Consider the following 18,526-nt stretch of genomic DNA (forward strand, 5'->3'; position numbering starts at 1 on the left):
TTCTTGCTTCCTGCGGATTGATTCACCGTTCAGACCAGCGGCATTGTTGCACAACTAACAACTAACCCAAACTGTCCCCTCTCCGATACTGCAAACAGAAGAGCACGGGGCACTAAAGTTTCTTGAATCCAGTAATCTCGCCAGCATTTGAGCAGTGATCACATGCTCTTTTGGAAAGATCTTGTAAGCACTGTGCTTCCTGCCTGGGAAATCTAAGCCATAAACTGTAGATAAAAAAATCCTATGCTTGAGAACAGAGAAGATTTTCAATAAGACGTAAATTGAGTTTTTACTAGCACGCTGCAATTGTATCATTCAAGGAACATAACGTTTAGAGGGAAAGCCCACCAACAACATATCTTATGATTATCAATATAGGACATCTGAGTCCCCCATCAGTCGTTGATTTAGGGTCCCTTGTCCCCTTTTCTCCCATTAGATGGAGCAATCGACCTGAATGTGCTATGCTGTCTACACTTGTTGTCTATGGGACCCATTGTGCAATAATATTTCCCTTCTAGTGAGTGTAGGTGGGATGTGTGGAGCTGTTCCACATAGTGCAGTTGTGTGTCGTGAAACTGACAATCATACAGCATTTTGGTGGGAATTTCTGCAGTTTTGCATTGTAGTTTTTGACCACGTCATGTACGGCTAAGTGCACAATAGTGCTTAATCTGTACATGCCGCACAGATGGAAACTCCATCACTTCCACACTCTATAGCTACCACTGAACCATCTCATATCTCATTTAATACAGCTATAATAGCAGCCGAGCCCTTTATCTTGATCCCAAGCCTGAACCCTGGGCCTTGGTACCATTCTGAAGGAGCTGCCTTCTCCCTGATACTCCCATGATTGTAATATCTCCGGCTACTCCGAACAAGAGACACATATGACTACCAAGGTAATCAACATTTTAATCCTCCATATGGACCCTACATGTGGAACAGTATTACCTTACACAACTCTACAGGTTTTCTCTTATCTTCACTCATCTTGGAATATTTTCTATGTTCTCTGTTCCAGATTTCCTTACTTTGTCCCACATATTTGCATATGATCTGATCCTATATGCCGGCATTACCCAGGGACCCTAAACAGGGTATGTCCACGTCTATATCATCTCTCTACTTCCCTCTCTCTCCCTCCTTCTTTCTTACATATTGTCATCTTTCTTTCTTCAGCAGTCTCTGCATGTGTTCTCACAGCTATCCTACATACTTACCAGGCTACGATTCCAGTTTAGGTCAAGGTGAGCTTCATTACCATGCTCTCGACTCCCCACGGTCACTCCACGTTGCTCATCTATCCTATATCCACTATACTACAATATAACAGCATTTAACGGTTCTATCTACTTTATATATGACTGATTTCCAAGCTGTATGCATATACTTCTGCACCCTTGTCCCTATGGTTTTGTCATCATCTCTTTTTCTGATGTTTTCTCTGATATTTAAATTTTGCCTTCTTTGTACCTCAATAATGCAGCCATAATCTCAATGGATTGACTTCCTTTCTTTGTTTTGTTTTCCTTGTTTTGTAAATATTGTATCTAGTCTGTCCGACCTGATGAAGGCTTGTTAGCCGAAACGTCGACACCTGGCGGACAATTGTACAGCACTTTTTTTACGTGTGACACTAACAAAATAAAAGAAAAGGATTTTGATATCCAACTGCTGCGTTCCTTTATTTTCATGGGAAATTAATAGTGTGCCGGAGTTAACCTCCAGTGACGGAAACTGCAAAAGAACTGCTGCTTATGCAATAAAACATGCCGTTTTGCCACAATGTTCAAGGCTGGGCCGCAAAGAACTATCCTTCTGGGTGCTACAGCGGATTTTCCCCCTTGGACATATTTGTGAAGCCTGTAGGCGATCAGCCAGTGCCATAGATGATCACGTTGTAATTGGTTATGTCCGGACACCGGCAGGGGACACGGTTGAGAGTGGCGCCTGTCTGGGAGGTAAGTATTGATTGCGTCCTTTAATAAGAGCACAACCCCTTTAAGGGAAAAGCCAGAGTCTGTCAAACCAAAACTGAAACCTCACATCCTACCCTCGTACCAACAGGTCACCGGTATAAGCCTGTGCTTTGCATTTATCGGCATTGATATCTGAAATCCTGTTCACCGCAGCCGTTACTCATCAGTCACCTGTAGACGTAACCCATCAGCCGATGCCAATTCTGCTCACTGCTTATTAATAGTGACTCGCTTTTCCTTTCCCATGTTTTTTTTCTTTGTGTGTCATTACACATCTACCGTGACAGCGGTGGTTGGAGACGTGTAAACACAGTGTACGGTTACAGCGGCTTTGTGTGCAGGGAAATTCTTCTGCATGAGCAAAAACCTTCGAGCTCTTGGTGAAAGCTGATGCCTGCAACGATCGATTCTCGTGTTCGGTGCCACCCACTGCTCTGGCCGCTCAGGCTGATCTTCATTTCTCTAATAGTGTCGGCGATCTCTCGCTCTTTAACAAACCTAGAACGTTAAAGGGGTTTTCTGGTTTAGGAAAACTCCGGTCTCCTGCTGTAGGTTTAAAAACAAAAAACCCACAAAAAACTAACTGCTATATTCACCCTCCCTAGGTTGAGAGCTGACTCTTCACTGCTGCTCCCAATGCCTGTTATTGGTTGAAGCGCTGCAGTCAATCTGTGAGCTCAGCGGCTCTGAGTGCTCGTGCCATCCTCTTAAGGCTGCTTTACACGCAGCGACATCGCTAGCGATAGCACCTGCCCCCGTCGTTCGTGCGTCACGGGCAAATCGCTGCCCGTGGCGAACAATATTGCAGGTACGCGTCACACCAACTTACCGTCCGAACGACGTCGCTGTGGCCGCAGAACAAACTTTTTTTTTTAGGGGGCGGTTCGTGCAGAGTCACAGCGACGTCACACAGTGGGCCACCAATAGAAGCGAAGGGGCGGAAAGCAGCCGCATGAACGTCACTCCCACCTTGTTGCCGGAGGACACAGGAACGCTGTTCGTCGTTCCCGGGGTGTGTCACGTAGCGATGTGTGCTGCCTCAGGAACGACGTACAACCTGTGTCCAGAACAAGCAACGATATTTGGAAACTGAACGACGTGTCAACAATCAACGATTTTGTGAGTATTTCGGATACTTAGCGGTCGCTTGTAGGTGCCGCACGCAACGATGTCGCTAACGAGGCCGGATGTGCGTCACGAATTCCGTGACCCCAGCGATATCTGGTTAGCGATGTCATTGCGTGTAACGGGGCCTTTAGGCAGAGATGGTGAGCGCGGTTATTGGCCTCACTGCATACAATAACCGACATGAGGAGCAGCTGTGGACGCTTGTTGCTGGACCTGGAGAAGGGGAGTAAAGCACAATTTTGTTTTGGGTCTTTTTAACATCTTGCAGGTGGAGGATGGTTTTTCAAAGCTAAAGAATCCCTTTATGGAGAACTACCTAAGAAAGGCTTTGGACATGTCCTAAATGCACTCTTTAACATTGAAATTGCATCCTCAAGAAGAAAAAGTCATGGCGTTATGGAAATCACTGGAGGGATAGACATGTTACTGATATGTAAATGATGGAATAATGGAAACAAAACCTCTCGATTTATTAGGGATCGAGTGTAAGCTCCACACACAGAAATCCCCGCATTCACATGCCTTGGCTGCTATCAAGGATGATATTAATGGCTGTCTGACCAATGACCTGCCTCCTGAATTCACTTAAGCAAATCATCAAGATCAGCTGCTGGCAGCTTCCTTTGAAATTGCTGACCAATGACATCCCAGATCTGCTCGATGCGAGATAAGTCCTGAGACTCTGCAGGTTGTGGTAGCATGTTTAGTCCACACAGGCTGCTCTCAGTAATAAAAGCAAGATGCGGCCTATTGTTGTGTTGCAAAACAACTCTTGGGACATTATGGAAAAATGTCCATACTGCTGATTCCACGACTAAATCAAAATGTGCCTGGAATGAAGACTAGAGAGATCTGGCTACTGTACATTATACCATTCCATGCCATAGTCCCCAGAGTAGGAATGCTATGATATGTCATGAAGTTTCTCTATAACGTTGCATACGATGTTTCTGGATCAATCTCCATTGATCTTCTGAATCAATCTCCAGTGTGCAAGACAAAAGCGCGGGGCTCATCATTGAAGATAATAGACCTTCAATCCAATCTCTGGTCACCATCTGGAAACCACGTGGGCAACTCCATGAAGAAGCCTTCACGAGGGCTTGTCACAGCAGTCCTAATTCCCAGGATGATGGTGTGTGGTGGCATAATAAATGGCTGTCGAACCCCACTGGTCTTCGTTCCACGTATATTAACCGTGTACTAATGCTACAGTCAGCAGCCTGGCTTAAACGTTCCACCATGGCCTGCAGTGTCACCACAAACCATCTTGTATGCCTCACACCTCATTTATGGGTTTTAAACACATTTTTTAACACTTTTTTTGGTAAGTTACGATGGTGATCATAAATGGGGAGTGGTGTGGTGGGAAAGGAGTGTAGCCTAAATTGGGATCCTCTGCTTTTTTACCTCATAATGGGGAGAATGTAGCACCATAGTAAACCAAGGTGTTTAATTAGGCAAATTTATAATCCATTATGAGCCACTGGGATAAATTTGGCCCAATTATGGACTTCTTCTTCTACGTTTTGCATTTTTTTCAAAGATATAGTTTTATCAAATCTGCTCCATGGTGTTTGTTGATTTTTTTTTTTTTTTTATTTTTTATTTTTTTTTATCTTTTGTTTTTCCAAACAGTTCTTCTTCTTTTTCTGCACTGACCATGTACATTATGTAACAAAAGTGAGTACACCTCTCAGATTTTGGTAAACAAATTCCTTCACGATATGCTCCTCTTGTTGTGAATAATTGGAGAAGTTCTATATTCCTGAAATATTTCCTGAACAGGTCTTGCAGTCTTTTGGAAGAGTTTTTATGTGCAGCTGATTGATTTAACAATGCATGGTTTGGAGACATTCAAAGATGCACTTTATTTTCTATTGGCTGTGTGCACACAGAGTCTTTTTACTTTACAGAATCTCTACGTTTTAGAGTAGATTTGCATTTTTGAAGAGGATTAGACGAGTGTTTCCCTCCAGTTTCTGCTTAAAAACCTCCTAAAAAAAAAAGCCAAAGAAAACAAAACCGCGCCATACATAGCAATCCCATTGGGAGGATAGAAATTAACTGCGGCGAGGAGGAATAGGAGCCGCTGCAGGAACGACTATTGGACCGGTCAGATTTGCATACAGTGCGGAAGCTATTCAAAAGGGTTGGTTTTTTTTGGTTTTTTTTTGGGGGGGGGGGGGGGGGGAGTACAGAAGAGGGGTCAGGGTGCAATGTACAACATTTTAGAGTGCAGCTCAGAGTAAGGAGGTTTATTAGCTCATATACAAAAACACTGGAGACCGGTTCCTTTTCAATTCTCCATCTTTTTCATTGTCTGTCGGTGTATTTTGGACTGCACTTAGATGCCATCAGAGTGCAATCTGATGTTTTGCACACACATTGACTTGAATGGGTGTGCGCCATCTGATATACACTGCCAATCGCAATATGCTGCAATTATTTTTTTTTTTTCTGATGCCAGATCGGCGCTGTTGACCCTGCTCCAAAGATAACAGTGGGCCAAGTGGTATCATATAACACATCGTTCAAGTTATACGCTTGTGTGAGTGAGCCCTTAGATGCTATTGACCAGGTTTTCTAAGATGTCTTGCAGAGAAAAGACTCCTTTTTCCCCTCCACTTGTCTGTTTGTTGGCACCCCACATTGTGTTTGCAGCGACCAATGGGTAATGGCTGAAATGGCTTTGGCACTTCAGAGAAAATATAGTTAGAAGATCTGGCCCTGAACCATAGCTGGAGACAAGACTAGCTGTGTGCTTAGGGTCATTGTCTTGTTGGAAGGTGAACCTTTGGCAAAGTCTGAGGTCCATAGCACTCAGGAAGAGGTTTTCTTCCAGGATATCTCTGTACTTGGCCACATTATTCTTTCCTTCAATTACAATCAGTCGTCCTGTCCTTGCAGCTGAAAAACACCTCCACAGCATGATGCTGCCACCACCATGTTTCACTGGTGGGATTGTGTTGGGCAGATGAGCAGTGCCTGGTTTTCTCCACACATACCGCATAGACTTATCACCAAAAAGTTCTATCTTCGTCTCATCAGACTAGAGAATCTTATTTCTCATAGTCTGGGAGTCCTTCATGTGTTTTTTTTTTGCAAACTCTATGCGGGCTTTCATATGTCTTGCACTGAGGAGAGGCTTCCTTTGGGCCACTCTGCCAATAAAGACCCGACTAGTGGAGGGCTGCAGTCATAGTTGACTTTGTGGAACTTTCTCCCATCTCCCTACTGCATCTCTGGAGCTCAACCACAGTGATCTTGGGGTTCTTCTTTACCTTTCTCACCAAGGCTCTTCTCCCACGATTGCTCAGTTTGGCTCGGCGGCCAGGTCTAGAAAGAGTTCTGGTGGTCTTCCATTTAATGATTATAGAGGCCACTGTGCTCTTAGGAATCTTGAGTACTGCAAAAATTCTTTTGTAACCTTAGCCAGATCTGTGCCTTGTCACAATTCTGTCTCTGAGCTCCTTGAGTAGTTCCTTTTGACCTCATGATTCTCATTTGCTCTGACATGCACTGTGAGCTGTGAGGTCTTATATAGACAGGTCTGTGCCTTTCCTAATCAAGTCCTGTCAGTTTAATTGAACACAGCTGGGCTCCAATGAAGGAGTAGAACCTTCTCAAGAAGGATCACAAGGAAATGGACAGCAAGTGACTTAAATATGAGTGTCTGAGCAAAGGGTCTGAATACTTATGACTGTGATATTTCAGTTTTTCTTGTTTAATAACTTTGCAAACAAAATCTACATTTCTGGGTATTTTTCTGTCAAGATGGGGTGCGGAGTGTACATTAATGAAACAAATGACCTTTTTTTTTAATTTACCAAATGGCTGCAATGAAACAAGGAGTGAAAAATTTAAAGGGGTCTGACTACTTTCCGTACCCACTTTACTCAGCCGAATGTTATACAATTTTGTGCTTCGCCTGAGGTTTAAAAATTCTCTACATGAATTCCTCAAGAGGTGTAGTTTCCAAAATGGGGTCACTTGTGGGGTCTTCTGCTTTTTTTGTATGTCAAAGCTCTTCAAACCTGAAATGGCATCCACAATTTATTCCAGATAAAATGGTGCCCTGCCGAACACCCAAATAATAGTTTTCCACTACATATGGTGTGTTGCCATACTCAGGAGAAATTCCACAACAAATTGTACTGTGCATTTTTATCCTGTTACTTTCGTGAAAATAATAAAATTTAGGGCTAAAGAAACATGTTTGTGGAAAAATTTTATTTTTTTTATTTTTTCATGACTCAACATTATAAAATTCTGTGAATCACTTGAAGGTTCAAAGTGCTCACCACATATCTGAATAAATTTCTTGAGGTATCTAGTTTCCAAAATGGGGTCACTTGTGGGGGAGATCCACTGTTTAGGCACATCAGGGGTTTTCCAAATGCCACATGCGTCCGCTATCGATTCCAGATGATTTTGCATTCCAAAAGTAAGAACTTGCTCCTTTTCTTCTACCCCTGCCGTACACCCAAACAGTAGATTTCCACCACATTTGAAGTATCACTGTACTCATGGAATAAACAAATGCACCGTACAATTTGTTGTGCAATTTCTCCTGTTACCCTTGTGAAAATAAAAATTCTGAGTCCTCTCACTTTTTTTTTTTTTTTCGGTCTACTGGCTAATATGGTTTAGGCTGGGGCTAAAATAACATTTTTCTGGAAAAAGTAAAAATTTTCATTTTTTTTTTCCCTTACAAATTGCTTTAATTCCTGTGAAGCATCTAAAGAGTAAACTTCTTGAATTTTGTTTTTTGAGCACTTTAAGGGGTGCATTTTTTTAAATGTTGTCAATTTTGGGTATTTTCTGTCACATAGGCCCCTCAAAGTCACTTTAAATGTGACAAGGTCCTTTAAAAAAAAAAAAAAAAAAAATTGGAAAAACTAGAAACTGCAGACAAACTTAAAGAAGTTGTCCAGTTACCAAAACTGATTTTTTTTTTCTGATAAATCTTGCTAATATGTGCCCCTCAACACATCTATTATGTTTTTTCAGCAAAATTACCTTTCATTGTGCACTAGCAGCACATGCTCATTGCTGGCTCCAGCTCTGATGGGGTTAATCTCTCCTCTGACTTCCTGTGTTTAGTTCCTACAAGTCCCAGAATTCTTTGTGGCTCTAGGGCGGTGTCTAGCTTATCTAACACACCCATTGTGTCTAATACACCCACTCTGCTCCCACCCAAACCCTCCTCCCTGCCTCTTCCCAGTGGATGTGCACTGAGATCAATTACACAGAGACAGCAGCAGCTCTACACAGCCAGGGGAAGAAAGTGTGTGTGCGCGTATATACTGTGTATGTGTATATACAGTGTGTGTATGTGTATATACAGTGTGTGTGTGTATATATACAGTGTGTGTATATACAGTGTGTGTGTATATACAGTGTGTGTATATACAGTGTGTGTGTGAGTGTGTATGTGTGTGTGTGTGTGTGTATGTCATACTCACCTGTCTGCAGGGTCCCGGTGCCATGCCTGCTTCCAGCCCCTGTCTCGGTCCCGCCGCTTCGGCTGTGTGCAGTCTCCCCGGTGCACGCACGAAGCTTGCAGGACCTGGCGGTGGATCACCTGATGCAGTCACCTGACGCATCAGCTGATCGATTCTCGTGGTGTCGCCGGCTTTTTCGCGCCCGGCCGGCTATCAGCTGATCCTGCCGTCAGGGGACTTCATCAGCTGATTACCGGCAGCTCCTGCAGTGATGGGACAGGATCAGACTCTCATCCGATCGCTCCAGGAGCTGCCGGTAATCAGCACAGACGTGAGTATTTATTTATTTATTTATTTTTTTTGCACTGATGCATCAGCTGATTGTATAATCGGCTTTTATACAATCAGCTGATGTATGATGTGATTCACATCCTTTAACCTGACACATCATCTGATCGCTTTGCCTTCCAGCAAACCGATCAGATGATATTGGATCCGGATTGGACGGCGCGGGACCCTAACCCAGGATTACTGCGGAGGGGGGTTTATTTCAATAAAGATGGAGTCACTAATTGTGTTGTGTTTTATTTCTAATAAAAATATTTTTCTGTGTTGTGTTTTTTTTTTTTTTTTATCATTACTAGAAATTCATGGTGGCCATGTCTAATATTGGCATGACACCATGAATTTCGGGCTTAGGGCTAGCTGATAATATACAGCTAGCCCTAACTCCATTATTACCCGGCTAGCCACCCGGCATCAGGGCAGCTGGAAGAGTTGGATACAGCGCCAGAAGATGGCGCTTCTATGAAAGCGCCATTTTCTGGGGTGGCTGCGGACTGCAATTCGCAGTGGGGGTGCCCAGAAAGCTTGGGCACCCTTCACTGTGGATTCCAATCCCCAGCTGCCTAGTTGTACCCGGCTGGACACCAAAATTAGGCGAAGCTCACGTCATTTATTTTTTTAATTATTTCATGAAATTCATGAAATAATTAAAAAAAAAAAGGGCTTCTCTATATTTTTGGTTCCCAGCCCGGTACAAATAGGCAGCTGGGGGTTGGGGGCAGCCCGTACCTGCCTGCTGTACCCAGCTAGCATACAAAAATATGGCAAAGCCCATGTCATTTTTTTTTTCTTTTTGGGTAAAAAACTGCATACAGTCCTGGATGGAGGATGCTGAGCCTTGTAGTTCTGCAGCTGCTGTCTTCTCTCCTGCTTACACTAGTGAATGGAGGATGCTGAGCCTTGTAGTTCTGCAGCTGCTGTCTGCTCTCCTGCATACACTAGTGAATGGAGGATGCTGAGCCTTGTAGTCCTGCAGCTGCTGTCTGCTCTCCTGCATACACTAGTGAATGGAGGAGAGCAGACAGCAGCTGCAGAACTACAAGGCTCAGCATCCTCCATTCACTAGTGTATGCAGGAGAGCAGACAGCAGCTGCAGAACTACAAGGCTCAGCATCCTCCATTCACTAGTGTATGCAGGAGAGCAGACAGCAGCTGCAGAACTACAAGGTTCAGCATCCTCCATTCACTAGTGTAAGCAGGAGAGCAGACAGCAGCTGCAGAACTACAAGGCTCAGCATACTCCATCCCGGACTGTATGCAGTTTTTTGCCAAAAAAGAAAAAAAAAATGACGTGGGCTTCGCCATATTTTTGTATGCTAGCCGGGTACAGCAGGCAGGTACGGGCTGCCCCCAACCCCCAGCTGCCTATTTGTACCCGGCTGGGAACCAAAAATATAGAGAAGCCCTTTTTTTTTTTTTTTTTTTTTTTTTTTTTTATTTCATGAATTTCATGAAATAATTAAAAAAAAAAAAAATGACGTGAGCTTCGCCTAATTTTGGTGTCCAGCCGGGTACAACTAGGCAGCTGGGGATTGGAATCCACAGTGAAGGGTGCCCAAGCTTTCTGGGCACCCCCACTGCGAATTGCAGTCCGCAGCCACCCCAGAAAATGGCGCTTTCATAGAAGCGCCATCTTCTGGCGCTGTATCCAACTCTTCCAGCTGCCCTGATGCCGGGTGGCTAGCCGGGTAATAATGGAGTTAGGGCTAGCTGTATATTATCAGCTAGCCCTAAGCCCGAAATTCATGGTGTCACGCCAATATTAGACATGGCCACCATGAATTTCTAGTAATGATAAAAAAAAAAAAAAAACACAACACACAGAAAAATATTTTTATTAGAAATAAAACACAACACAATTAGTGACTCCATCTTTATTGAAATAAACCCCCCTCCGCAGTAATCCTGGGTTAGGGTCCCGCGCCGTCCAATCCGGATCCAATATCATCTGATCGGTTTGCTGGAAGGCAAAGCGATCAGATGATGTCAGGTTAAACTACGTGAATCACATGACACATCAGCTGATTTGTATAATCGGCTTTTATACAATCAGCTGATGCATCAGTCGAAAAAAAAAAAAAATAAATACATACTCACTTATGTGCTGATTACCGGCAGCTCCTGCAGCGATCGATTGGACAGGAGTATGATCCTGTCCCATCGCTGCAGGAGCTGCCGGTAATCAGCTGATGAAGTCCCCTGACGGCAGGAGCAGCTGATAGCCGGCCGGGCGCAAAAAAGCCGGCGACACCGCGAGAATCGATGAGCTGATCCACCGCCAGGTCCTGCAAGCTTCGTACGTGCCCCGGGGAGACTGCACACAGCCAGAGCGGCGGTACCGAGACAGGGGCTGGGAGCGGACATGGCACCGGGACCCTGCAGACAGGTGAGTATGACATTTTTTTTTTTTCTACTGTTCACTTTGGTTTTCGCCGCTGCCTCCACCTCCCGCCCAGACATGGCGCCGCACGGAGCTGACATGGCACCGGGCGGGTTGTGGACGCAGCGGTGACGGTACCGGGAGGATTCATGCTTCTGTGTTTACCAACAGAAGGAATCCTCTTCCTGTACACGTCACTGTAGTACCCACCCCTTGCGTTTATAGCTGCGTTTTTAGTCATAGAAACGCAGCTATATGCGTTTTTCATTGCGTTGTTGAACATCTTATTGAACTCAATGGGTGAAAAACGCAGTGAAAAACGCAGAAATAATTGACATGCTGCATTTTTGTGGTCAACACAAAAACGCAGCTACAAAAAAACGCTGTCTGCGGACAGCACTTCTGAAAACCCATAGACATTGCTGGGGAAGTAATGTCACTGCGTTTTCAGCACAAAAATGTGGTAAAAAACGCCGCAAAAAACGCAGCAAAAACGCCTAGTGCGCACAATGGCATAGACTTTACTCGGGAAGCAAAGTCATGCAGTTTTCTGAGTAAAAACGCACCAGAAAAACGCGCAAAAACGCCACGAAAAACGCACTGTGTGAACTTACCCTTAGTTGGTGACATGCAGCATCGCAGGTGACAGAGCAGAGCAAGTTGGTGACATGCTCTGCTCTGACACATAGTGTGCTGCATGTCACTGTATCCACTCTGGGACTTGTTGTGCAGGTGACCGGATGCTACAGGTCACTAACTGTCTCCACTGTGGTACTTGTTTTGCAAGTGAGAGTGTATACAGTTGGTACTATGCAGCAGAAATCAGAGTGGAGACAGATAGTGACATGTAGCATCCGGTCACCTGCACAAGTCCCAGAGTGGATACAGTTAGTGACATGTAGCATCCGGTCACCTGCACAACAAGTCCCAGAATGGAGACAGTGACATGCAGCACACTATGTGTCAGAGCAGAGCATGTCACTGTCTCCACTCTGGGACTTGTTGTGCAGGTGACCGGATGCTACATGTCACTAACTGTCTCCACTGTGGTACTTGTTCTGCAAGTGAGAGTGTATACAGTTGGTACTATGCAGCAGAAATCAGAGTGGAGACAGATAGTGACATGTAGCATCCGGTCACCTGCACAACAAGTCCCAGAATGGAGACCGTGACATGCAGCACACTATGTGTCAGAGCAGAGCATGTCACTGTCTCCACTGTGGGACTTGTTGTGCAGGTGACAGAGTGGAGCAGATTGGTCCCATGCAGCGTCCGGTCACCTGTGCTGCTGGGGGGAGTATATGATCACACTGCCGACACCGCCCGCTCTCCTGACAGCTGAGCACAGCGGGCGGGTGGACAGTGTGATCACATACTTGCGTGACAGGGGGGATTTCAGTGGAGGAAACCCCCCTGTACTCCACACTGGCGCCCCGTACCTCCCACAGCTGAATGCTGGTAAGCGCGCGCTCTGCCTTCACCGCTCCACACTGGCGTCCTCCGGATCCTCCCCTCGATGCTGGGCTGTGACGTCAGGTAGTCACCGCCCACAGCCCAGTCAATCACTGTGAGTGGCGCCGGCATCCTCTGACGTACCAGTCTAGTTTGAGAGCCCGGAAATGCCGGGACGTCAGAGGATGCTGGCAGCCACAGCTCCAGGGGGTCATGTGACTGGCACTGAGCGTACAGGATAGCGCCACTCAGTGCCAGAAATGGAAACAGAAGCCAATGCAGAAGCTGCAGACAATGGTAAGTGGCAATCATTGGGGGGGGGAAAAAAATGGGTGAACCACCCCTTTAACGTTTAAATATGCAGATGTAAAGTAGACATGAGGGAAAGTAATTATTTTATGTGATATAACTCTAAGATTAAAGCCCGTTTCACACGTCAGTGAAAAACAAAGACGTTCTTCACTGACGTGTAAAACACGCACATGTCCCTCCGTTTGCCGTGATTCACGGCACATGTGGGTTGTCTAAGTGCAATCCGGGCTCCGTTCTCCGTGGCCCGTGATTGCACATAGAGATTAACTCACCTGTACCCGCTCCCGCTCTCCATGGTGCTGAACGCTCCCGCGGTGCAGCATCCGACCGGCGCTGACCCCCGCAGCAGCTGCTTCTGGGTCGGCTGTGTCGTGCATTCATGAATATGCACGACAGTAATGAGCCGGCTCAGAAGCAGCAGGGATAACGGGCTGCACAGAGTCGCTGGAGCCGGGTAAGTTAAAATGATTTTTATTTTATATGCACGTTTTTTTCTGGCACGTGTTTCACGGATCACACCACTGCGTGGTCCGTGGGACATCAGTGATGCCAGAAAAAAATGGACATGTCTCCATGCGGCAATCACGGACACGCGGGTACGCCGCACGGAGACAATGTCAGTGAAAAATCACTGATGTGTGAGCACACCCATTGACTATAATGGGTCTGCGTATGTCAGTGATTCTGGTACGTAGAAAAAAAAAAAGCACAAATGTACCAGAATCACTGACGTGTGAAACAGGCCTTAAGGGTATGAAAATTTTAAAGTTTGGAAATTGCTAAATTTTCAAAATGTTCTCAAAATTTCTGATATTTTTACAAATAAACTATAAAAAATATATAGTTCTGACGGAAATACAATAGGTCACGAAAAAAAACTATCTAAGGATCATTGTGATTCGTTGACTTGTTCCAGCGTTATTACTGCATAAAGTGACGCTGGTCAGAATTGGGAATAAAAATGGTTGGGTCAGGAAGGTGAAAATGGGCTCTGGGGTGAAGGAGTTAAAGACCACTCCTCAATAACACGATTTTTCTCCAGAATTTGAGTGATCGGTTTAGAGGTTTCACCGTAGAAACACAAAATGTCCTCCTTGTCACAGGAGTGCGGTATACAACATTTTGTATTTACAGTGTGACATTCGTGCAGCCACGTGCGGTAATTTACTGCTGATACCTGACAGTGGCCTTTGTTGTCTTTTTGTAGAACAGACTGATGAAAGCCTCTGATTGGTTTGGTTGCTATGGGTCACCGTGTCAGTAAATATCCCTCGCTGAGCTTCTTGTATGTAACATAAAGGTGAGGGGACAGTTGAATTGTATGGTTTGTGTTCACACCGGAGCTGGGCTATTATCTTCCTAGAGTCTTAAGTCCCCGCTCTAAAGGAATCTCATCTCCATGTCAATCATGACCACAGATTGTTTCTTTAGACCTAAGGGCAGCCATACAGTCTGCCGTTAGTAGAACAAGGATTTGTCAGGTGCAATGTAAAAGTTCTGGGCTGAAAGATCTTTCGGGGCGACAATGATCTCTCTCCAGTCCTTATACCCGGGAACACTTGGTTTTGTCGTGCTCTCCTGTGTTTTCTATGACAGTCTGGCAGCAGCTTCTCCCACATTTACCAAAAAGATTGGCTATTTGATCCCCAGTGCGGCTGATTAGTAACACCCCGAGAGTCGGGACGGCCCTATAGACAAAAGACTGTTAGTCAATCCCACCAATACTGCCTGGTTCGTCCAATTTTGGTCTACTAAAACAGTTCGTCGAGAAAGTATCCAAAATGACCATCGTCAGATATTTCAAGTTCCAACCCAGCTTACGTCCTTCTTCAAACGCCTGTGTTTCTAGTACGTATGGTATCTGTTTTTCATGGATGCCAAACGTGCCCATTACAATCTATGGTGCTTTTCACGTGTCCATGTTTCTACACATGAAGACCTGTCTGTTTTTTTGGCAGCACAGATGACACGGGCCAATAAGTGTATTGGACCATGAAAAACACTTGCAGCCCTTGGATTGCTTCAGTGTACAGTTCGTGTGTCGCCCGTGCGCTGTACGTGTTTAACCCCTTCATGACCAAAGACTTGCCTATACCTCATTGGTCTGTCACTTTACTGCGGGCTCGCACTGCATTATTCCCCGCACATGGCTGCTGATCTGATCATAACATAATAAGACTGTAAACGCACCGCTGAAATCGCTAGACTGGCGCAGGAATGGGAGGGGAGTATAAGATGGTTTTCTATTACATTAGGGAATATAATACAGTGGAACTTTGGTTTAAGAGTAACTTGGTTTGAGAGCGTTTTGCAAGACAAGCAAAGCTTTTTACAAATTTGTAACTTGGTTTAAGAGCAATGCTTTGCAAGAAGAGCAAATGCTCCCCGTGCACACGTCTGGTTCTGTCCTTTCACCACGCTTTGACCCGCTTTGGTGGTAACTTTCTGTACATATGTACTGTACACACTATACCATTGTACAGTACAGTATATACTATATAGAATGTCTATCAATTTGCATTTGTGGATACAGTATTGTACTTTCTTTCTGCTAACCAGTACATCACATTGCTTATACTGTACTTGTATTACTGTAATAAGTTTGAATAAATACAGCAAATATTTTTGGGTTGTGGAATGAATTGTCTGTATTTCAATTATTTCCTATGGGAAAATTTCCTTTGATATAAGAGTAACTTGGTTTAAGAGGTCACTCCCGGAACCAATTATGCTCGGAATCCAAGGTTCCACTGTATATAAAAATGGGTAGTACAAGTAGTGAACAACCCCTTTAAATATGTATTGAGGAAACTATTTTTTTTTCTTGCTCACTTGGCGGGGAAGCAGAAAACGATGAACCTCTGCAATAATGCTAATTTCACTCCCTGTTTTATCACCGCTACCGGCTCACATTTTTTGTACCCAACATTAAGCTTTTCTCCTGAATGAAATGGCTGAATTTATCCATGCAGTTACTGATTGTAACAAATGGAAACCAAATTTTCAAAATCTTTCGATTTTATTCAGTTTTAAGTGTGAGGATCAATTGCAGAAATCCTCACACTTACATGCCTTAGCTGCTGTCAGTGAGGTTATTACTGGTTATTTGAAAAAAATTTTGCCGTGCTGAATACATGGAGGCAAAATATGAAGAACCGCTGCTGGCAGCGACCTTTGCAATTGCTGATCAATGATGTTCAAGATGTGCTCAACGGGAGACCAGTCCGGTAACACGTTGAGTTCCCACAGGTTCCTCACAGTCGTATGAGCAACATGCTGGCATTTTTTTTGTTGTTGTTGAAAAACACATCCTGGTACACTTTGGAGAAATGGCCGTACTACTGGATTTCCAACAGAAAATTTAATGCCAAGCAGTTTGTGCACCTGGAATATAGATTGATAGGGGGCCATAAAATAATCTCTGATCCGATGTGATGATACCTCATGAAGACCTCTTCATGGCGTTGCCATCATATTTTGATGGAAACTGGAGGTTGGAATGGTAGTTGATTCTCTTAAGTGATGAGTCTCGCTTTTGTCATCGATGCAATCATTGCCGAAGATTGGTCTGGAGAACCACATGGGCAACATGATGAAGAGGTATTCACGAGGGTATGTCACACTGGTCTTATTCCTGGTATTATCGTGTGAGATGTGTGGCACTTCTCTAGTCTTCATTCCAGACACACTAACAGCTTGGTGTAACATTTATTTGGAGAAATGGCTATACAAGTGGTTATACAGCTAAAGGGTCCCAAGAGCCAATTTTATTTTAATCCGACCCCACCAGGCTGCATGTTGATTGTGCTAATGAGAATAGACTGTGTAACCTAAACATGCTACCATGGCCTCCTCTAGTGTCTGAGACGTCATTGGTCGGCAATTACATAGGGATCTGCCAGCAGCGGATCTTGATGATTTGCCCAAGAACATTCAGTGCTGGAAAACATTCCTCAGACAACCATTGATAACTTAATTGATAGCAGCCAAGACATGTAATTGTGGGGATTTCTGCACCTGGCGCTCTTACTCAATATTGAAGAAATTGAGATGTTTAAAAAATTATTTTCAAATAGTTATCAGTAAAATGTCTATTCATCCTGTGATTTCCATAATGCCACGACGTTTCCTTATTCTTCATGGTGCCTCCATTTTATTGTTGAGTATGTGTGGATGAGGGTAGTGGCTCTGCCCTAGTTATGTAGGTGACCTTCTTGCGACATATTGAAGTGATTGACAAGCTGATCCGTGCAGGGTGACATGAACTTCTAATTATTCTCAACCTGTTTTTCTTCATTTCTTGTTTTCTGTCAGGTTTTGTGAGCACTGGAAACTATATGATGAGACTCAGTTCCCGAGCACCTATCGTTTTGTCATCTCTCTCTTTTCTGTTGTCTTGAGAGTGGAACCAAGCACCATCCATTACGAAGTCGGCTTGGTGGAGGAAACCCTTTGCAAGCAGATCCCTAAAGTGAAGCCGAAAAAAAGTAAAAAGAAAAAGCGCGTTTAACCCAAAGATATAATTTTGCACAAGAAAAATGTAAATATAGGCAGTTTGTTTTCTAAGTTGCGATAAGATAATTTTTTTTCTACCAGTGATGATCAGTCATACAAGTAAATGATGGCGTACCACTAAAAGGAACAAAGTTCCAGAAGTTGTGAATAAAACTTTTTCTACATTGTTCGCATTTTTTTTTTTTATTATATCTAAGGGATAAATAAAAACAACTACCCTCACCTCCACAAGTACATGAAAAAAAGTCAAATTAAAGACAATGGGGTGTGGTCTGTTGTGATTTTTTTTATTTTTTTTCTCCTTACCAAAATTCAAGTTACTGTGTAAACAAAAGAATGGGATATAAGGGACGGCAGGTAAACAGCAAGATCTTGAGGTTGACGTGCCGGAAGCAGGAAAAATGGGCGTAGTACATGGATTATAGTGACTCCGACAATGACCAGATAGTGTTGGTTCAAACATGGAGTCTAAGATTCTACAAAATATTGGTTTAAAGGTTGTTCTTTACTTTATATTGATGGTCTATCCTTAAATGGAACCAACCAGCAGATTTTTGCTTTATAAAGTAAAGCCAGTGCCACACTGGCGCTAGGAAGCTGAATGCAGTGATACCTTTACTTCACAGATTGCATGCTTGATTGCTGAAATATCTTTCATTTAAGTCCCAGAAATCCACGACTCGTTTGATTGGCGTTTGTATCGGGGCGCGACTATTTAGGTTGGGTCCTACATTCTTCTGCCGCATTCTCTTTGCCCGTCTTTTCTCCCCATCGCTGCCATTTTCATTTTCAATAGCATTGCGAAATATTTAATCAACTCTTCACTAAGATGGCACCAGAGTCTGAGGAAGGGATTCCAGGGCACTACTCAGCAATTCACTATATCCAATTTAGGAAAAAGTCTCATGTCCAGAGGCCAGGAACAAAGCAAAACCGGGGTGCATATATATATGGGTCAGTGA

The 18,526-nt window shown here is 44.0% G+C and overlaps 1 protein-coding gene across 2 annotated transcripts in view; it reads left to right on the forward strand.

Moving 5' to 3' along the window:
- TAF1B (TATA-box binding protein associated factor, RNA polymerase I subunit B) overlaps positions 1-18,126 on the forward strand; it is a 218,471-nt gene extending 200,345 nt beyond the window's left edge. For both annotated transcript variants that reach the window (XM_075341100.1, XM_075341101.1), the window contains exon 15: positions 17,364-18,126. In XM_075341100.1, coding sequence (XP_075197215.1) covers positions 17,364-17,559 — 196 coding nt within the window. In that variant the 3' untranslated portion in view covers positions 17,560-18,126. The remainder of the gene's footprint in view (positions 1-17,363) is intronic.
- The last annotated feature ends 400 nt before the right edge of the window (positions 18,127-18,526 follow it).

This window comes from Anomaloglossus baeobatrachus, chromosome 3, assembly GCF_048569485.1.
Source record: "Anomaloglossus baeobatrachus isolate aAnoBae1 chromosome 3, aAnoBae1.hap1, whole genome shotgun sequence".
Lineage (NCBI taxonomy): Eukaryota > Metazoa > Chordata > Amphibia > Anura > Aromobatidae > Anomaloglossus > Anomaloglossus baeobatrachus.